The sequence below is a fragment of the Dermacentor silvarum genome, chromosome 2 (assembly GCF_013339745.2).
Source record: "Dermacentor silvarum isolate Dsil-2018 chromosome 2, BIME_Dsil_1.4, whole genome shotgun sequence".
NCBI classification, from domain to species: domain Eukaryota; kingdom Metazoa; phylum Arthropoda; class Arachnida; order Ixodida; family Ixodidae; genus Dermacentor; species Dermacentor silvarum.
In genome coordinates, this window is record NC_051155.1 from 170,884,765 (window position 1) to 170,907,289 (window position 22,525).

At 47.6% G+C, this 22,525-nt stretch overlaps 1 protein-coding gene across 3 annotated transcripts in view; it reads left to right on the forward strand.

Annotated features, from left to right (window-relative positions):
- Positions 1 to 22,525, forward strand: part of LOC119442109 (disks large homolog 1) — a 673,008-nt gene that overhangs the window by 114,660 nt on the left and 535,823 nt on the right. The window contains exon 1 of one of the 3 annotated variants that reach the window (XM_049661900.1): positions 10,749 to 10,919. The exons of the other annotated variants lie outside the window; for them this stretch is intronic. Coding sequence (XP_049517857.1) covers positions 10,878 to 10,919 — 42 coding nt within the window. The 5' untranslated portion in view covers positions 10,749 to 10,877. Of the gene's footprint in view, positions 1 to 10,748; positions 10,920 to 22,525 lie in introns of those variants that run through there. 3 annotated transcript variants of the gene reach the window in all.

The following is a 22,525-nucleotide window of genomic DNA, read 5'->3' on the forward strand; positions in this document are numbered from 1 at the left end:
TCTCTTGATTGTACTCATTGCAGCGTGCTTAAGTGGTTATGTGTGATGTTTGTTTGGCATGGGATGGGTCCAGTGGTGTTATATTTAAAACGTGCCGACTTAATGGCGGCAGCGTAGCGGACGCTCGCTGTGAGTGTTGCGCCGAGTATGTTTGCGCGTGCTCGAGATACGAGTTCCCCGTAGAAGTACCAGTATAGCTTTGGATCAGAATCTGCAGCGTTCTTGCCCTAGGCACGATGCGGTGGATTCGATTCCCGCACCTGACGGTCGGATGTCGAGCGGGAGGCGACAGCGTCTGTCTATACGGTTGAAAGCGTCCAGATTTCGGTGCGCGTAAAAAAAAAAAATAAAAAAAGAAAAGGATAATCGTACACGATGGAAGTAAGTCAGCGCACGTCCTCTTCGTCGTCTCTCATGTAGCGTGTGCAGCCGTAGCTTTCGCGACGTAGGAATGCAATTAATGCAATGCGAAAATACTCCAGGGAGCGTCGTTGTGGGTCGACGGTGTCGCCGGTCTTGGCTGTTCGGTGGTGACTGTCGCCCTCCCAGTGCATGGTGCGGAAAGGCCCAGTTCCTTCGGCTTGCCTTCTGAGGTTACCAGGAGTCGCCTTCTGATGATTACTCTCACGATGTGCCATTCCCTCCTTCGCCGTGTCTGGTGTGGGTGTGGTGGGTGTGTGTGTGGGTGTGTGTGTGTGTGTGTGATGTGTGTGTTGTTGTGTGTCTGTGTGTGTGGTGCGTGTGTGCGTGGTGCTGCGCGCGCGCGCTATAGGATTTAAAGTAAGCTCAGCTTGTTTTCTTGGGGAGTCGAAGAAGAGTAGGTTAGGGTGGTTTAGAATGAAAACATTATTCTTGCCTTTGAAGCGTTTAGTTTCGACTTGTCTCAGAGGCTGGACGTCAGCGAAACTACGTATATGAACGAGCACTTTTGTCTGACGCATTGCGGAAAACAGCTCGTAGTTAGCGCGTAATTGAAATGAGCAGAGCTTGTTTGCCTACATTAGCATTAAAGGCGGCACCGCGGCGTCTTCGCGATTTCACATGTAGGGTATGGCTATGCTGGTAGTATAGAATTACTTCAATTAATTGCTAATAATATAAATAATTATAAATTATATGTTTTATGAGGAGCTTCTCGCTGCTTAGTTATCTGCTTATGCCGTCCCTTGCTGCTGCATTTTGTTCTGAGTCAAGTGTGCGCTTTATCTTTCGCGTTCAGGGTCCCAGATTGGCGATGGTTCAAGGTCATCGTGTGTGCCTAGTCAATGCAGCAAATGCTTTACGGCTCTCGCAAGAGTGTGACAAACAACGACAAGAACATGAGCGTGAGGCGCGCACTGATCGTCTCTTCTGTTTTCACTGCATCACGCTAAGGTATTGAGCCGATGCACAACCGCAGCGAATGAAAACGAGAGAGCCCGTCAGCGCTGTAACCCGCCAGTAATTTCGCAATCGAGAAATTTTTTGGTCATTTGAATCGCGCGTAGCTTCCAAGGCAATTGGGCAGCTCGTGTGCTAGTTGACTTTTCATTCCGGAAGGCAGTCAGTCCTCCGCGAGCGAATCGCGGCCCTCTTGTCGCCCTAATTACGTGTCCTCCTAATCCGTCTCCAAACTTGCGCCGTTGTCTAAATTGGCCTTCGGCTCTCCGCGATTTCTGGGTCAGCGAAACGTTCCCTCTCGCGCACAGGAGCGCGCGCGTCCCTTCACGTGGCGCCGTCTGTTGTAAAAGTAGCGAGGCAGCCGCCGCTCGCGTAGCGCGCGCTCCCCGCCGGTGGCGTTGCGCGTCTACGGTGTTTAGGGACACCTCGATACGGAGACCGCCGGCGACGCCAAGGCGCTCATTAATGGGGGATAAAGAAGTAAAAGAAACAGAGGTGGTAAATTACACATTAATTATACACACCTTGTGTGGGGCACAGCACCTGAATCTAACCTCAGGAAAATACACTTACTACAGAAAAAGATCCTACGTATCATAACAAACGTGTCATATCACAATCACAGTGAGCGCCTCTTTAAACACCACAACATACCCACAATCTACCGCTCTCTCCTTCGTATATGGCACTCAAGCTTGAACTCTGAAACCAGCCTATTTAATGAAATTGCTTGTCTGCAAAAAAAATATAAGAATAAAAAAAAGAAAACCAGCTACCTATATTACCCGTCATGGAGAATATTGGTCTATACCCCCTTCAAGAACCAACTATGGCTTGCAAATGAGCAAAAATAAATTACCCAGACTGATTAATTCATGTCATGACGCCGGCATTGACATCATTAACATAACACGGTCGGAACTGTTGTCACTTATCCGAACCTTCTCCTTATTAATGAATCAAGCGTAATTTCTTTCTTTTTCACCTGTATTCACATATGCGTATTCTTAAATGTTTGTAATGACATAATTTGTTGCTCATCCTATTCTTTCTCCTAATCATTCCGGTATTAATCAAGCACCATTTATTTTCACCTTTAATTATGCATCTTTTATTTACGTATTACGTAATTATGCAACTTTTATTTACGTATTGCCAAGTGCATGTAATGTGGGTGTGTGTACTATCTGCATTGTTTTTACTTCTCATTGTCCAATTTCCTTGTTCCCCTATTGATAATTCTCTTGAATTGATTAATTATTGTACTTTAACATTTACATGTAATGCTTCTGCATACGGTTCATTGCGCGACTCACTGCCGCCATCTAAGGGCACCTCAAGCTGCCTCGCTGCAGCTTTTATTTTAGCCCCCGCCATTGTATTTTTAGCAATGGAAACAAATAAGGAAAGAAAGAAAGAAAGAAAGAAAGAAAGAAAGAAAGAAAGAAAGAAAGAAAGAAAGTAAATAATAATAAAAAAAACGACTGAAACAAAAAGACGACCAGGTTTAGTGGAGATTTACAAAAACGACAAGAAATAAAGAAATTAGGGAAACCCTGTGACAACTAACGCCAAGGGGAGTGCGTTGCTATTTGAGGCCCGTAGCTGGGCTGCGCGAGGACAAAAACATACCGGAGCAAATATGCGCCTCGTGATGAGACGTGTGTGTGCTGCAAGGAAATCCCAGAAACGACTCGACACATATAATGGAATGTCAATATATTCGCCCAGCGAGGACCGTACGGAGTGTCCACCTTCCAGAAGCGTTGCGATTCAAAGAAAATGCAAGGATTAATTGGTCAACAATCGAGACTAGTAAAATACGATTACAATATAGGAAAGTCACTGCAAGCGTAGGTGATGGTAAAATGGAGTGAGAGGGGTTTTAGTTTTTATAGTACATGCGCAACAGTGATGAGAAGAACTATGGTTAGCTTGTTTGCATCAATCCGCCTATGTCCGACCACAGGCGCGTCGACGCTCCTGTGGCTGCCTACGTAAAGAGCGGTTACGAAGTAGTAGTAAGTGGTTCCTGGGGAAAGGGAAAGGTTGGCGCTATCTTCTGCAGCCCTTGAGGGAGCACGGCTCAGCGCCAGGGTTACGAAGCGAGCTCACTTAAAACGCCTCCAGCGTCGTCTCATCCTCACCTCGGGGAGCCAAGAGAGCGAGGCACCCTAAAAAGGAGAGCGGACAGGGAGCGCCACGCGCCGGAGTTGACTGAAAGCGCAGCGCGATCTCTGTGCGGGAGCCAGCCGCTGGTCGGCGCTGTTGAGGCTTAAGCGTTTTCCGGCTCCGCTACCGCAGTCGCACTCGTCCGCGTGCGGTCTTTTCAGCGCTGACAGCTGTTTGTTCAGGTCACATAGTTCTTCTTTCATCTTCATTACACTTTATTTTGATTACAACACGTGAAAAATAGGCAGCACTGGCTTAGGCCGATACCCATTGGCTAGTAGGGGTTCTAAACTAAAATATGTAAGTACGAGCAACGAATTGTGTTCACAAAGCAAACGGTACTCGAAAAATCAATTTCTACTGAGAAAAAAAATAAAAATAAACGAGGATAAACATAAAGTGTGGTTCAGAATAAGGTAATACATAAAAGGAAAAGAACAAGTGCATGATAATGCACTTAGATTAGCCTACAAAATAATGCTGCATACATGTAACAACAACAGAATAAAATACAAATGCAAGATAAAAATACTGTTTCCACGCCAAATGACACTTATAGCACTTGTATAAAAATATATCAAAAAATGATATGTACGAGTTTAGCCGTTCTTCTGGAGCAGGCATCTTTTAAGTGCACTTAAAAAAATATTTACTTCTTTTACGTGAAGTATGTTGTATCTCGTTCCAGAACTTCACTCCAGTACATTGCAGTAAATTGCATAACTTCCTGCGTTTTTTGAACCTGTCTTTCCGGCTCTGGTTGCGTGACAAAGGAGAATAGCGGGTAGGCCGAAAATCGGCAGTGAATTGGGACATTTGCATCGAAGAATTAAGAAGCGGCGGAAGAAAAAAATAAAGTGAATTAGAAAAATTATTCTTTAGAAAAAAAAATAGACATCAATGAATGTGAGGCGCATGTTGTATATAGCCGTGTGTCACGCATTTATCATTAACAAATACATGCTTAAATGACATCTATGTGCCTCTCCGCCTAGCTTTCTAGGCAGCCTTCTGCAGAGCCTCGTGCAATCGTGCGATCGTAGTCAATGGATGACGAGGGAAGAATACAATTACCAATTTATACCAAAGATACGCTTTCTGTATTTTTAATTTCCGGAGAGACCGGGAATGAAACATTCGCGTTAATGTCATTGCCATTCCCCTTTTTCCGCCTCTCTGTAGTGCGCAATATTCGTGGCGAAATTATCCACTGGACCCGTGAATTTTTTTCTCTGTTGTTGCGCTCACGGCGTGCGTTCGTGTGGCTGCTTGAATGAGTCGCACTGAATGTTTCTGTAAAGTTGGATTCTGTGGTCGTTCTCCTGATTCGGTGCTGATCTCATCATTGATTACTTTTCTTTCTTTTCGTTCGTTATTTCTTTGCTTTTTTTTTGAGGTTGTTACTTTTGGACGGCACACTATTTGCTGGCTATAGTTCACGCGGCCTTTCGTGCGAAGCTTTTGTATATTTTTGTAACGGCGCTTGAGTGTAACCGTGTTGCGGTAATGCTGCACCGACTCGAGCGAAAGTCGAGCGGCGGTGCGCCGCCATTTTGAGATAGGTGGCGCCTTGGCATGAATTTAGAAGCCACAACAAGGAGCAGCATAGCGGACGAGATCGACATCATGTGCATTGCGGAGAACTACTTTTGATATGAGACCAGGCGGTAGCTATGAGAGGTAGCTGCATTCGCAGTAAATGAGTTGAGAACCGCCGGAGGAATCGCTAAACCTGCACTTTTTTTTTTCTCGCATTATGTGAGCATTTCAGCCCCGCAGCTTAGATAGCAGTAGGTTATTACACTTGCACTTTAAAGGACGACTGCGGCAAGCCTCTAGAATGAACTATAAATGTAGAGATAAAGTTTTCCAGGAGGTTAAATTGCACTTCAGGAACCAGCGAACCGATTTGACTCGTAAGCGAAGCTTATTGACTCTTTTCGCGGCCGCCGTGTATAGCTCTCTATTGAGTCGCCCAGCTTGCGAGCTCTCGCCGGCGACTTGGACCAATTCCAGGGAGCAGAGATAACTGCTCAGCCAAACGATTCAGCGAGACCTCGCCCTGTCGCGATGTTCTCGCTTTCTTTTCTTTCTGGTGGCTCGCGCATTTCGCGCAAAGGACGGCGGTGGGGGGGAGCTCCGGCTTTTGCAATGTCCGCGACCCCCTGGCGAGTTCCGCCGACAAGCAATATTAAGGATCCGTTTACGTGGGCGAACGATGCTACCCGCGGAGGAAAACGGCAGAAAAGAACAGAGACGCCGTATAAACTGCGCAGCTGCTGTCGTCGGTAAGCGGCGGCGGCCTCCGCCCCGAAAGCCCATCTGGCGGCGTTCGTTTGTCCTTCGCTAATGACGGCGAAAAAATACCCTTATGGTTTCTCTCTCTCTCCGCTTCTCACTGTCAATGCCCCCCGCAGGATATTTCATCACGACCTCGCCTGACGGTCTTCACCCCTTTTTTTTTATTTCTGCTGCTTCTTCGTCCGTTTCGAAGTTTCCATTGGCGAAGCACGGTTCCACCGCGGTTGGGTTCGCGCTGCCCGCGGACAGCCAGCCTGTCTCGGTCGTTACTTCTTCGAGACTCGTCGTGTTCCTCGCGAAAGGAGGAGAGCGGGAGGGGAGTGTGGTGCTCTTAATGCGAGTTGTGTGCGCGCTTTTGAGTGAGTTAGGGGAAGCCGTCTGTGGAAAGTCGGATGTCATCCGAAGAGATTTGGTGCGTCGGATGCGTCAGGCGTGGCATCCATCCGAACGGGATAGCGAGTGGCGGCGGAATCGACCGAAGCGACAGGACAACGTATATATAGTACGGATGCGTTCGCGGACACAGCTTTTTTTTTCTACGGGTGCGTGAGTGCAGAGCGATGCACCAGTACAAATCGCTCCGGAGTTAGATCGGACGGTGCGATATCGGGTGTGGGAACGAAAAAATGCTGTGCTGGGCTCTGGACGGGACGACGGTAAATGACACGTTACGCCGATTTGTGGAGCCGACGTTTTGTCATGTTAACCGAGAGCGCTTTACGACAATGGTCTGTAGGCGGGAGAGGTCTTACTTATGCAAGGCAAACTTGCCACAGCAGAATGCTTTAAAAGTATGTATATCCGCCTGGTCTCTTCGAAAAGCAGATCTCGTAGGAGGTGAAATATTGGTTATGGCCCGAGCGTGGCATCCCGTGGCAACCGCGCGGCCAGTTTTGTCGTTCTGTTGCCAGAGCGAATGCGTAGCTCACGTGGTCGTCGATGGTTCCATACCTGAGTTCAGGGTGATATGTTCACCAACGGCGAAGCTTTACAGGAGAACGTTGCTGCTTCCCTTTTTAGAGTTCCACTACTGTTTCGTGGATTTCATTGTGCTTTCCTCGCTTTATTTTATTGCGATAGCAATTATACGGACATTCCAAGCGAACTTTCGCCGTCGTCGTAGGGCTCTGCATATATTTAGGTATATATGTGCTGTACGTATGCTTGTCCATGCCGTATATGCGGGTTATATTGCTATAGTATTCAACCACTAAAGTTTTTCATACCAAGACCTACGTTCTTGACTAAGTTATTCATCAGAATTTTGAGAATGGCAGCCCACAAACAAACGTCATGGAACGTGACATTCACAGCGCATGTCTTCTATCTTAATCTTCTCAGACTATTAAATATTAAAAGTGCAAATCAGTATCACTGCTCAAACCTGAAAGTGATGTAATTTTACCGCCGCGGCTCTTTACGGGCAGCGTAGTGGCGGATGCGCGATGTCATTACACCCCCTGCACGGCGTGTTAACCCTTTTAAGGGTGCCAGAAACTTTGGGACACCCGCGTATAGTTACAACACCGTCCTAGAAGTTCAAGCCCAACGCTGAACCTTGCTATCCCTTGAAGTTTCATTTTATTGTTATTGTTCTTTCTTTCTTTCTTTCTTTCTTTCTTTCTTTCTTTCTTTCTTTCTTTCTTTCTTTCTTTCTTTCTTTCTTTCTTTCTTTCTTTCTTTCTTTCTTTCCCATCTGAGGTTGATTAAAATCAATCTGGCCTAGCTCGCCGCCCATTTCTTCCCGGTTACAACAGGCGGAATGAACTCGCGTTATGTGATCCCCGCCACTGCTGGCTGGAGTCATTGTTGGCGTAATCCTTTTGTGCGCAAGCGCGTTGTCGCTTTCACGGTCAGGTTTCCATCCCGTGGAATGATTTTATTGCTTCTCGAGGGGATTGGCAGCGCCCCGTGCGCGCGCTTCGTTTGATGGTATCGACCAAAACCAGTTCGTTTTTCCCTCTGCATGAAGTACGCCGCAGTGGGCAAACGACAGGGAAAAAAAAAAAAAAAAAGAAGAAGAGAAAGAAAACGAGAGAAAGCGGGATAAAAAAAAAGGGGGGGGGGGGGAGGACGGAATGTTACCGAATTACGGCGAACTGTGGTAGACCGAGCAGAGGATGGATGCGAGCTTTGAGGCTTTCAGAGTTGGGCACCTTTAGCTTTTGTAGGGGGGTCGAAATGTTTCGAGACCGGCTGTAGGACCAAAGGAAGCGTTGCGGCTGGGATTTCGTGCGCGTTTGTGTTTTGACGCCTGCGTTATATAGTCTCGACTTTAGTTCGGGCGGCATTTATTGTCATGTCATTTCACGTGTAGCTGAACCTTTAGAACAGAAATGCGACAGAAGTTTATTAAATTCCGGAATCCACGCAGGTTTTGTTTGTTGTTGCATTTTTCATTGCGTGACATAGTTTATTGTTTTTGTAGTAATGCATCTGCGAACAGCGGTTCTGGTTTATAAGCCGTAGCTAGTGCGGGTTTGTTAGTATATAGTGCACGCAAGTGCGCTTTGACAAAGCTGGTGGTCGAGGTCCGTTGTAACTGCTCACCCACATGAGGGGGCGGGGGGTCTAGCTCTACGCAGTTGTTGCTGTTGCAAGCGTGCACATGTTTTCATAAGTTGCGGCGTTACAAAATTTTGTGTTTGAGAATTTTCGCAACCCTGTAACGTCTGAACCCTATCTGAAGTTATTAGTTCGAGCGTACCTTATAGCGAAATATGAAACACTTCGAGTGCGTTTGAGTATTGTGCCAACAGACACGGACTTACGAAGTGGACACGTACGTTCTCGGCGCTATAGGATATACGGCGTTTGCCCCGCATAATGGGCAGATCTAAGGTAGGCTGCCAAGTACAACACGTCACACCTTACGGGCGATACGCCACCGGAGTGATTTATGAAATACCACTGTCTTGTAGAAAGTCCAATGTAGGACAAACTGGCCGCTGCGTCAGTGATCGAATGAGGGAGCGTGCTAACAACATGACGAAAGACTTGAATGCGCATCTTTCAGCGTACTGAAAAGCCTGCGCTTGTCGGGCGAGATTTCATGATGGGAAAATCCTGGGCAGAAGTAAAGGTAAAACCGCGCGTGAGCTATTGAAAGCGTTTTACATAAAGAAAAAAAAAAGTAGTGCTTGTGTAAGTCAGACCTCTGTTGTTTTGTATGTCGCGGAACTTGCTTTCTTTAGATCTTGAAAATGATCGTGTTAGGCCTGATAATCGTCTAGTCTGCCCGAAGCAGCTGGTGCGCCTGCGCGTTTATTGGGAAGAGTGTATATACTGTGTCTCGCTGTGTCTCAAATAAAGTTGTTAGTAGCGTCCTGTGACGTGTGTCTGTGTATCTTCTGTGTATTTCTGCCTTTGCGCTACAATATATCGTTCAGCAAACGCCAACTTGCCCGACACCAAGTCCTTCTGCAGCTTAATTTAATATTGTAGCTTCGTTCCGTGAAGTTAGATCCGTATTCCGTGAAAGGTAATACATATTTGGACAATCTGAAACTCTGTGATAAGAATGGAGGAGCATCGCATTCGAAAACAAATGAGAATTCAACGTGGAATGTTTTGTGGGCTTGTAATGGGGAAAGAGGATTGCGCGAAAATAGTGGGAAATCCGTGATGACATAATGACATGATCGAGCGCCGCTGTTTCGCCCGAAATCGCAAAGGAAAGTTTGGTCTCCATTTCGTTCGGGTGATAACCAGTGCCTTGGCGACCAATATGGAAAGTTGGGGCGTAGTAATAAATCAATCTACATTGACTCCTTTGGGCTTCCTCCTAGTGCTTGCTGTTTCATAGCTGAAGTTTCGTCACATAGGTAATACGAGACAAGGGGAAGGCCTATTGTAGTATTCGTTTGTTGTGAGCTTGGCACAGTTTTCGAAATCTACTCCGAATTCGGGTTGAATCGGAGCTGGAAAAGACGTCGTCATTGTCTACAGGCGCGACAAAATGGCTCGAGGACTGGGGCTTTACCTCGATTTTACCCTTCGCAGTAACGACGGATTCTGAGGTAGATCGACTCTTACTATCGTTGCGTGAGTTGTGGAGGTACCGTCGGTGGTGGACTTGCGGAGATAATGGCATTGTAAACGTCCCCGAATGATTTGGACTCGCTGCTTCATCTTTAGACGTGTGAAGAATGTGCAGCCTTGTGTCATGCAAATATCGGCGCGAAGTTTCGTTCAACGGAAGTCGCATATCAGTGAGAAATGTAGTGGGCTGCTATGTGAGCATCTATCTATCTATCTATCTATCTATCTATCTATCTATCTATCTATCTATCTATCTATCTATCTATCTATATCTATCTATCTATCTATCTATCTATCTATCTATCTATCTATCTATCTATCTATCTATCTATCTATCTATCTATCTATCTATCTATCTATCTATCTATCTATCTATCTATCTATCTATCTATCTATCTATCTATCTATCTATCTATCTATCTATCTATCTATCTATCTATCTATCTATCTATCTATCTATCTATCTATCTATCTATCTATCTATCTATCTATCTATCTATCTATCGCACACAACAAACAAACAAACAAACAAACAAACAAACAAACAAACACAAAAAGCGGCAAGAAGCAGCAGCTGTTTTGGGATACTATTGTACGTAAAACATTGCGTAGGGGGCCTGCAGTGTCACCTGGTATTTTCCGTGCGCAAAACAGCTATACAGGTATAGCGGCGGGTGTGCTCGCGTTAACGGCCTTGCCCCCCAGGGATTCAGTTGTCAGCTACAAGCGTGTCGCGTGTCCGCATACTGAGTGGCATACCTATAGCGCGCATGCCGAGAATGCTGTGATGCGAGTCCGCTCGGTTCGCAAACACGCACGCACGAGAGAGAGACAGAGGCGTGGGGCATTTGGCTCTGTAATGCTCCTTTGAGGGAACTGAGTTTCAGCGAATCGTTTGTCCACCCAACGAGCTTCTTCATTGCCTCATCACGCTACCTCCTCCTACGTGCTCCGCAGCGAGTTTGGACCTTGGTGGGCGGGTTATGGTGTCTCGTGGGGCTGGCCAATTACTGCGCACACGGAAGGTAGGCTCTTGTTTTTGGTGCCCGGTTTCCGTTATGTGCCTATGCGGTGCGATGAGATGGGATTGCGTCGGTGCAGTTGGGCCTTGAGGGGGGGGGGGGGGGGGGGGAGCTTACTGCGGAGGATGGGAACGGCTGCTTGTTGGGAATGGATTCCGACGCCTTCGCCCCATTGGCTGTCGATGGACGTGCTCGTTTATTTGTATTGCATCGAGGCGAGAACGACCGCGGCTGCGGCATTCGGGTGTGCCTTTTACTTGCAGACACGAACGTGTAAGGTCTCATGCGGGCTTCTTCGTGTGTACGCCGATTGAGCTACGAAAACCCACCTATTCAGAGTGTGAGATTAGTTCTCCTATGTTTATTTGTATTTCATCGAGGCGAGAACGACCGCGGCTGCGGCATTCGAGTGTGCCTTTTACTTGCAGACACGAACGTGTAAGGTCTCATGCGAGCTTCTTCGTGTGTACGCCGATTGAGCTACGAAAACCCACCTATTCAGAGTGTGAGATTAGTTCTCCTATGTTTATTTGTATTTCATCGAGGCGAGAACGACCGCGGCTGCGGCATTCGGGTGTGCCTTTTACTTGCAGACACGAACGTGTAAGGTCTCATGCGAGCTTCTTCGTGTGTACGCCGATTGAGCTACGAAAACCCACCTATTCAGAGTGTGAGATTAGTTCTCCTATAGTACTTTTTTTAGAGCAATGAATTTTATAGTGTCTAGCGAACTTTGTGTGCTCCTACAACGTGAGCATAAAATAGCGCTTTCATTCTCGGAAGCCGCGCACATTTTCTCCGTAATACGGAGTTCTGGAAGAAATAAGGTCAGGCCTGCGGGTCGGCAATGATGGTCGCGACATATTTATTTCGCACACGTATATGCAACAGTAGTAGTGGTTTATTAAGGAAAATGACGCCTATTTCTGCTGCCCAGAATATGCAACAGGGACTTTTCGCTTAGCTTTAGTCTCAGTCGCGACGGGGTTGCATTGCCTGAGATTTCTTGCCAGTTGCGGTAGTTGTGAGACGTTTTATTGCGATAGCAATTATATGGACACTCCTAAGCGGATTTATGCCGTCGCCGTGAGGTTCCGCTATAACGTCAACGGTGAATGAAATCGTCGCCGCGCGCCGTATGCTGTATGTGCGAGTGAAAGCGCGCGAGGGACGTGCGCTTTCACGGGGAGCGAACGCACGGCGGAGAGCAAACGCGCGTTTTGCAGCAGCGTCTCTTTCCTCCTTTACAATCACCATATACAGAGAGCAAACGCGACATCTTCCGTCGCGCGAAAGGCTGTGGGGCAACGGGAGGGAGGAGGGAGGGAGGGAAGGCGACGTTTAGTTGCGGCACCATATATATATATATATATATATATATATATATATATATATATATATATATATATATATATAACGTTGCGAGGGGAGAATGTGGTCAAGACTTCCGACGCTGCTCGACGAGTGTCCCCTTCTGATCTCGTCGAAAAACCTCCGAGCCGCCTCCAGAGGCACCGGCAGCAGTCACGAACGCGGGCAAAACGCCGACGGCGTCGACAACAGTTCTGCGCGTTGCTGGTGCTGCTGCATGTCCAAGTTTATACAGCTGATAAAACTACTATCCTTTTTCCGTATTCGGTCATTCTAGCCACTATAGGCGGCGTGACAGTGGGTCAAAATGGCTGCCGAGACGGTGATAAGGCGGTCTCGCAAGTGTGTGCATCTCGAGCAGCAAAGCAACGTCAGGCTCTCTAGTTTCGCTGCAGAACACGCTTTCTCTCGCTAAAGAGACGCAAAGGTGTGTGAATGAAGGCGAAGCTACTTTCAACGCCGGTCACATATGCTGCGGCATCAAGTTCATTACAGACACCGAGGTCAGCGTCAAAACGCTCTGCCTGCAGACGATTGCAATCAAGGGCCCGCTACGGCACGGTTTGAGAACTGCGGCAAGCTGCACCATTGGCTGAAAATGCGATTACTGTTCGCTTTTTTCATCTTTGGCGCGTCCATGACTACCGCGAGACCGAACCGTCGAACTGAGTAGATTTCTATCACCGGGTGACTGCATCGGAAGAGGGCCGTGTGGCGCCGCCTGCGTCGCTGGAATGACCGAATAGCTCTCTACTAATTTGCTATCGAAATTCATGCTGCGCCTTTCGGGTGTAAACTGCGACAATTTTTGTTGCCTCCGATTTCTAGAGTAGCTGGCTAGAGGAATATACCTCAGGCCGACCTCTCTGCATTTCGTATCAATAAACTTCTCTCTCTCTCTCTCTCTCTGTGTCTGTATAAGTACACTGTTAGGAGTATCACTCTACAGACCGACATGTGGGCAATATAGACCAAGCGCAGAAAGTTTTGACTATGTGTACGGGCATAGGAAGGCAGTGTATTCTTGTAAAGCAGGTGACATTGCCACTTGCTCATCGTGATCATAGACCTACGAACACCCGTTGTGCATCGAGCAACGATTTCGTTGTTCTTAGAGGGGTTGTGCTGACATTGTTGTAAAAAGCTTTATTTTCTATGGAGTCGTCGCCCAACATCGACTCAGTCATTAGAGATAGAGAGAGAGAAAGAAAGAAAGGAACAAAAAGGAAAGTAATAACAAGCGATGCTCGTGCGCACGCAACAGCGTTCATCGCTTAAACAATAACGGTCGCAGAGCCCAGTCGCCTTCAAAAAACTGTAGCAGTGTTGTTATAGGCCTCTGTGCGGAAGCCGGTCTAGTCATTGGTCCCGACGTATTTTTTTTTCTCTGTACGCTATATGTCGTTCAGTTGCTGCGCAATGTTTGGCTTTGCCTCGTCAAACAATCTGGACCTTTGCGGTGGTGGCGTGGTTCTGACTAGGGTAGTGTCTGTCTTCGTTTGCGAAGACAAAGGACTCAACGGCAGCACCTTTCTCACGAGTAGCTCAAACGTGCCGCGCATATTAATGTGGCTCTGAAAAATGTTTTAGCTTACTTAGAAAACGTTGCCGATCTGTCGTAGAGGCTGCTGTGAGCATGTGAGCTAAATATTACTGCACTGCACGCAGCAGGAAATTTGCAATCTCGTGTCAAAAACACGAAAAATCGCTTGCTCTCGCTTCCGCAAAGCCGTCATCCAACGTCATCGAAAGCAGCTGGACCCACCAACGCTGTTGGCTGATTTCGCGATCGCGAGCGCATTCTCAGCAGTACATAATTGCTAATCTTGAGGTAAGTAAATGAAAAATGTATGTCTGCGATCTCAAAAGGCAGAAAAATGATTTAATACTTGCACTGCGCGTAGCTGCGTCAGCTGCGCGTGGCTTTCGAGATGGCAGAAGCACGCTGCTTAGCGTAGGCTACAGCGGCCGCTACGGGGTGCCACGACGAGCTCTTTCGCTGCCGCGACACACAACTGTTGGCCGGGGCTTTGCCCTCTTGGCTTCTTCGTCGTGTAGCTTCCAGCGCGCTAGCGGAGGCGAAAAGAGAGAGTTATCGCTGCGATAAATCCACTTATATTTGAAGGATTCGATTTTTTTTTTCGCGGTATGATATTCGTGAGACGGCCTCCTTTAATTTTGAGGCAAATCTACGATTCGTTAGAAAAGTGTTTCAGGGCCCCTTTCAGAAGGCTGCAATAATATTGTCCGAAATCAAATGCGTGAAACCGTACGCTATACGTTGACGCAGCGGGTGAGCGGCATAATAAGCTTAGCCTTGTTCGCTGATACTGACCGAGAAACTACGCTGTGCTAACAGGCTTGTGCTTGCATCTATCATTCATTGTAAAAGTTAGTTTCTAAGTAAGGAGTTTTAGAATGACCGTACACGAATGACCGTTCCCGAAATACCGGACGTAGACGAGAGCAGCAAACCTGGTGGCGAAACCTTGCGTCGCTGTGTTTCAGTCACAACGCGTTAGAATCATTTGTCAAGTCAGGGCATTGCAAACAGAGACAGACAGACGGGTGGGCGTGCGGGCGGGCGGAGCAGAGCAGAGCGGAGCAGAGCGGAGCAGAGCAGAGCGGAGCAGAGCAGCGCGGAGCAGAGCGGAGGGGAGCAGAGCAGAGCAGAGCAGAGCGGATGCGCATCACGCCGCGAATATCTTTCTTGCAGAATATTTCACGAAAACAGCTGAACGAAACGAAAGCCGGCTACCCCTTATTTTCTGAGCGACCAGCGTTCTCTCCATCAGAGACGATGCAACAGCTCTCGGTTTCCATGTCACTGGTGTCGTCTGCGGTGCACAAATAGCAGCAACACGTTCAGCTCGGTGTTTCCCGCGAATTATGTAAGGACTGTTTTTGAATGGGAAGCATTTCTTGGCGAAGATTTGCTACTTTGACGGCATCTATCTATCTAGCCGCTTACGTCTTTGTGCTCTCACGGTCGTTTCGTTATCTTGGTATGTACCAAAATTGGCATACTATGACAAGAGTATATGACGAACATAAATGATATCTCACGACATGAATGTCATGACATGCGTGTCATGTAGGTCATGAAACAGCCGCCTACATCTTGGTACTCTCGTGGTCGTTTCGTTAACTTGGTAGGTTCCAAAATTGGCATAGTATGACATGAGTGTATGACGAACGTAAGTGATAGGTTATGACGTAAATGTCATGACATGCGTGTCATGTAGGTCATGACAATTACCCAGCGAAAAAGATTAACATTAAAGAACCACTGAAATGGGTTCGGACGTGGGTACTAAGTGAAGGAAACACTAAAGGATGCCGGTAGAAGTCATAGTCATGAACATGACTCAGCAAGAATGACAATGACTCAGCGAAAAACGATTAACTATCAAAAACGACTGGAATAGGTTCGGACGTGGGTAGTAAGTGAAGGAAACACTAAAAGATGATAGAAATCAGTCATGAGCATGACTCAGCAGAAATGACAATGACTCAGCAAAAAAAGAGTAACACTCAAAAGCCACTGAAATTGCTTCTGACGTGTGTACTAAGTGAAGGAAACACAAAAGGATGATGGTAGACAGTCATAGTCATGACCATGACTGAGCAACAATGACAATGACTCAGCGAAAAAAGATTAACACTCGAAAACCAATGGAATGAGTTCGGATGTGGTACTAAGTGAAGTAAAAGGCTAAAGGTTGATGGTCGAAGTCATAGTCGTGAGCATGACTAAGGATTTCGCCTTAAGGTCTCTTAGGTGTAGCTAAAGGGACTCCTGTGGACTCATGACATGTCATGGCATGCGTATCATGTAGGTCATGAAAGAGCCGCCTACGTCTTGGTGCTCTCATGGTCGTTTCGTTAACTTGGCAGGCTGCCCGCACACTGCTTCGCATAACATCGATGTCCACATGGCGTGGGATCTGCCGGCTTTTATTATAACCTAAGCACTCCGCACGGGTGTACGGTTACATCGAACATGAACAGTATACTGGCGGGCTGCGCTAAAGTTGGAGGAAAAATGGCGAAGTCTGCGGTCGCTTAAAAATGACTAATTTTGGGTTTTACGTGTCATATATAACCACGATGTGTTTATGAGGCACGCAGTAGTGGGGTACTCCGGATTAAGTTCGACAACTTGAGGTTCTGTAACGTGCACCCAATGCACAGTACACGATCGTTTTTGCATTCCGATCAACCCAGAACGCGGCCGCCGTGGCCGGAATTGAACCCACAACCTCGAGCTCATCGGCACAAAGCCATAGCCACTGGGCTACCGCTACGTGTCTGCGGTCGCTGTGCGTCGTTTTCGGCCGTTGTCCGTGCAGGTGCTACTCGAAGACCGTCCCCATCGCTCGTCGGCCCACAGAGCTGTCAAGACACTGTTGTCTTTCTTGAGGGCGACTGGCCTATGTAAACGCCTTTGAATTGCTCAGGCCCTCCGCGTGCGTGCGCGAGCTCACCGTGTCCTTCCTCCTTCTCCTCCCCCCCCCCCCCTCCCTGCTCCTCTCTCTATCTCATCTTTCTATTCCCTCTTTCCAGTTCCCCAGAGTAGGGTAGCCAACCAGACGCATTTCTGGTTAACATCCCTGCCTTCTCTTTCTCTCCTCCTCCTCCTCCTAAACATTATGCAAGGTGTATTACGGGAGATACCCAAGAGTCTTTACCAAGATTTTATTATGCGAAATATGTGCTTGTGCAGTTATGACCGTGTTTTAGGCTTATCCACTTTCAGGACAAGCCGAAGCATTCATACTACCCGACACTCCCGTAGTTTCGCAGCACCCTTTGGGCAATTCGTATATAGGCGGTGGCTACACAGATTTCCCTCTATGTCTCAATTGCAGATAACTGTGTGTACTATAAAACTTGGTAATGTCATAGAAACGTTAGCTCCACGTATACTCTTTACATATTTTAATGATAAAAACTGTCTGCGACTTTTTTCTTATGATTTGGTACGCCCTGGGTATCTTTCAGCGCTCAGTCGTTTTATTTCTTTTTTTCTGTTGCGAAAGTATGTATGCTGTTATGTGATAAGGCATTCACTGAAAAAGGAACAGTAATGACTTGTATATGTATGCCCGCAGTGCACGTGCCTGTTGTTTGGCCAGGTTTTCTCTCTATTTCCTGTACGAAAATGCGCTTTCGATATCGCAGTCTATAAAGCGCAACTTATGGCTCATTTTGGAACTTTTTATCCGGCAGTTAGAATGCGTAGCAGCGTAGCACAGCTTTTATACATACAACTCAAGTAGGCGTGCGCCTGCCCCATGAATACATTGATGGTGATCCTTTCGATCGATACACGGAGTCGCTAGCTGGGTCTGTGATTCCACCAGTATATGTGAGCTTTCTAAAATCTCACCTACGAGTTTACGTGAGGCCAAGTGGTCTCGTGCGATGCAAAGTGTCTTTTTATAAGTGACATGTTTACCGAGAATGGCTTCTGCCGAAAGTAGCTTGAGTGCTCGCCTATGACACTGCCTTGTTTTTAGAGTTTTCGCTCTCATGCTCTGTTGCCCCCAGCGAAAGTGGTCCGGACTGGCAGAAATGTTGCTATCGTAGTTGTGACATAGGGCTTTACGCGGATCGCATATAAGTTTCCTGTTACCGCGTGCCAAGCCACGGTGGTGTTGTGGGTGGATTTTTTCAATGCACATCACGCCGTGATACACTCCCAACCCTGCGCTTTCAGAAAAGGCCATTCTGACGGCAAGAGGACTTATAGATGGCGTTGATCTTGTTTTTGAAGCTCTAGTAGTGGCAACTTCGGGAGTGAAGTCGGGGCTTATGGATTGTTTTCGAGTACCTGTTGGCATCCATTCTACTTTTACGCTCTCCTGGTTTATGCAGCGACGAAGTTTGAGTCCAAGCGACTTGTTGTCAGACAAGTTGGTGCGGTTATACATTATTTTTTTACTGCGTTCGTGTGTCTTGTGTCTGCGTGCTATACATTCTTGCGTACGGCGTTTGTGTATGGGTTTCGCGCTGTAAAAGAAATATTGAATAGTTTGACTCAAAGTTCGTGTCAGCTATGCTATTCTATTTTATTGTTGCATTGACGTTGTTTTTTGAATCGCCAGGACCTTTCCTACCTTACGCCGACCGACAGGAAGGGAGTCCGATTACTATTGTGGACATGGTAATTGCCAGTCTATATGTTATGGCGATGAGTTCGACGTCAAAAATAAGGTTGGACGCATGTGTGTGTGCGTGTGCGTGTGTGCGTGTGCGTGTGTGTGTGTGTGTGTGTGTGTGTGTGTGTGTGTGTGTGTGTGTGTGTGTGTGTGTGTGTGTGTGTGTGTGTGCGCGCGCTCTGCGAGCGCGACCGAGAGAAAGACAAGGAGGAGCTGAAGTGGCACCCGGGGTCCCAAATATCTCAGTACGCGTGTGCCTTTCTAATGCGTCCCGTCAGAATTTTGCTCCCATCATCTGGGTACCGAAACCTTATAATTATGCTCTGCCGCTGCGGTTGAAACCGAAGTGCGTGCAATCCCCGCGTGTATTTCGGCTTTCTGCTGAGTAGTGTCAGCGCTTAGACGCCGGATCCTGTAACTAACTGCTCCGCGTGCCCGAGCCTAACGAACTGTTCACTTCAAAAATTTCTCAGACGTCGCGCGAATGGTCGCCGGGCCGTTGGTATCCCTGACGCTCCTTGATCACAGATTGGGAGCCATCAGTCTTTAATGATCTCAGTTTGATAACATTTTCATTTTTGTCGCTAAAGTGTTACACTTCTTTCCGGAGCGAAGCCAGCGTACAAGTGGCGTCACCGTCGACCCATTAGCAGCATCTCTGTATATGCTACCCATTATTGTATATGCTTCCGGCGGTTGGCACGCAATCGTTCGCGGCGGCCATTGGTTGTGAGGCATTGCCGCAGATATGGGAGAGAACCATGCTCATTGACATTTCCGTGAATTCGTGGTATATTGTGATAAGAGACGGAGTGCTAGAGAGATGAAACAACTTCGGACGGTCGACAGTCCGCGTTGGATAAAGCGCAGAACCGTTATCGAACCAAGGCTGTGTAGTACGGACGTGAGCGGTAAGCTTCAGGTATTGTGCCGGGAAGAATTGTGCCGGGAGCTGAGTCCGACTGGTGCGTGCTATGTGTGCTAGCTTACCTGTTTAGGAGTATGCGTAAATCAAGGGAGCTTGCGTTGTTTTGGTGCTTGCGTGCTTGCATGCGTCTACGTGATCTATGGTGATCTAACGCGAGTGTCTCCAAGGTAAAAAAATGCCCGAGCCCTTGCGCACGGAGAGCTTTCGTCTTCTTCTTGTCCCCACTGCTTTTGTTTCCTCTGCGTAATGCTGCTGCGGCGAGAATAGCCTGCAACGCGTTGCAGTGTGATTTATTGCCGCGTGCGTTGTGCAAATCGTTGTTGCGCGCCATAAATTACTTTTTCCTTGAAAAGACGCTTCGAAACGTACTGGTGCGTGTATGCTAGGATGAAGTTACCCGTGTTTTCTCATCTTTGTAAGCGCCCACTCGTCGGTGCGGTAGGAGTGTCCGTGCGCGCAACTCCGGTTGCGAGTCCTACGCCGTTTACCGCATGTAAGGTGTCTTCTTTATGATTTTTGGCTCGTGTTAAGATTACTCAATCTCGTGAAAAAAAAAAAGAAAAGTACACGTAATCTTCGTATATACTAAGCATAATGCCAGATGACATAGAGGGGTGGTGGGACGATTTAAAACGACTCGCATCAGCCAGGCTGTCCCTGTTAGTTCCCTTCGCTAGAGAAGATTTCTTGTGCGGAGGTTCTCTGCACAGCTTAAACTTATATAGTTGTACGCGTGCTGCTCGTAGATCGAGCCGTGTACTTTGAACGTGAAATACGTTCGCTCGGCTACATTGCCAGCGAGTGGTCGCGGATAGCGATGGTCTATGGCCTATTTGAGTCTCACAGGACATGTTTGTTTACCGTGCACGGATGAAATCAAATGCGGATCACGAAGTTCTTCGGTGTCGGTACGCGCTCGCACGCTTGATACCGCCTGATACGCTATGCTAAGAGCGTTGTGGCGATTGTGACGGTTGTGCCAATTTATACTTGTATGACGCGATTCGTCCTCATCTGGCTTGGTCGTTGCGACCGTCACTCTGTCACGTCAAAGGCCTTTGATTTAGTATCGCCGATATAATCTTTGGGTGTATACAAATATGCGATAGTTGAGGCTCCGCGCTTCCTTTAGCGTTAAACGGGCGCGAAGGACATGAAGCGGTCGGCAGACACAAGTGCTATCGCGTCGGTTGCTTAAGTTCCTTTTTGGTGCATTTTATTGGCGCCAGTAGAACAAATTAGGAGCGTATTTCTGCGCGCGTGTTTTGAAGTTTGTGTTGCGCGTTATTTTTTTTCTTTTTTGTTTTTGTAAATGGAGCTTCGAATCGAGCCGTGTGCGGAATATGTATTCTCACAATCTTGGGGCCAAATTCACGTAGCTTTTCGCTCGTTAATGCTGTTTGCCGTTGGCCAGCAGCCTTCGGTAATGATACATCATCAGCATCATCATGATTGGCTGACATCTGCTACGAACCATTCTTGCGTAAGGTCTTTTGTCTTTACTGTGTGTGTGTGTGTGTGTGTGTGTGTGTGTGTGTGTGTGTGTGTGTGTGTGTGTGTGTGTGTGTGTGTGTGTGTGTGTGTGTGTCTGCGCGCGCGCGCGCAACGGGCTTTCCAGAGTGACCTGCGCCGCGAATTGATGGTTGTGTGGCGTCTGACGTGGGCATTCTTTATCTTACGATTACTTTGCAATATATACTGCTGAAATAAGTGTTTGATTCGTTTGAAATAACGCTATACGGTGCAGAAAAGTTGAGATAGAGACCCGCACGATGAGAGCTGGCATTTCTGAGCTGCTTACTTATGACGGTTTATCGCATGTTCTTCGAGACAGTTGCTTGTCATATACACCTTTTCCAACCGTGGGCTCCAATGCACAATATGTGCATATTCGCTTTCCGCACTGCGGGACCCATTTTCGTTTTTCTTGCACACTGCATTCTATCTTCTTTCCTTGCTGGGCTTGTTCTCAGCACAGCACCTGGTGTGGGTGTTCTCGTGTTTACCCTTCTGGTTCGCGCTTTCGGGAGCAGCGCATATAACCGAATGACGAGCACGCAGCTCCTGCGTCGTGCGCTCCCAAGAGGTGCTCTTTCCTGCATCGCGCGTACGCACTGCGTGGCGAGTTTCGCGAGACTGCGCAGACGCGCGCGTCGCTCGGTTTCGACGCCTGGCGTGTAATGTGGACAGCGTCGGCGACGCATGTTTAATACAAGGTCGGCCAACAGGTGCTGCGATTGCGTGCCTTCGGATTTGCTTTCGCACACTGCGAATGAAAGGCATTTCCCTCTTTTCCTCATCATGCGTAGCGCCGCTTGTTGCCTACGTAGCTAGTTGTGTAGAACAATAAATTATGTTCGAGAGTCGCACCATGGCTTGTGCGTCATTAGCTTGGTGATCCGTACGAACTACAATGGCGTGTTTAACAACGCAGGTCTGCTGCTTTAGTTTTTTTTTTCCTTCTTTCTTTTTGGCAGGAAAGGTGCATGTAGTTGATGCGTCCTCATCATGTCGCGCATGCCTTTAACGTGTCTTTCTTGTCTGTACCTAGCAGAAAACGTTTTCGCAATCGACCCGTAGCTACGCTCCCGCGCATAGGCGCCATGTAGGAGTTGTGCTTGGTTTGACGTTTTAGAGAGAAGTACTGCATTATGACACTAAAGCCCGGGATACATGGAGCGAACTCTCGACGAACTTCACGCGTCAAGTGACGCGGCGACACGACGCAGGATGTTTGCTGTGTTGCAATACATGCGGCGAACGCCGCCGCGCGTTGGTCGCCGTGTTGGCGGCGGTCCCGGCCGCCCGCTTCGAACTGAATTTGGCGTTGTCCTTGTAGAATTCACTTAGTTGGAAGCAAATGACTGCGTAAACGGCTTCGCAGTCTCAGGCCGCTCGACCAGAGTATTATGGATAACGTAGCTCGCTTCTCGTTTCGACGCTCTAAGCCGCGAAAGAAATATCATAGCCATCTATCGGGGAAGTCGGGAGATAGGCATGACGACAGCATGTGGCCTCTGAGATCAGAGTTTCTGTGAAGGTTGTTGTAGAGAGCTTGCACTGTTTCTGTTTCCTCGCAGATCGCGGATTGGGATTACAAATCAACGCGATTCCTGAGGATCATACTAGTCACGCGGATAGACACG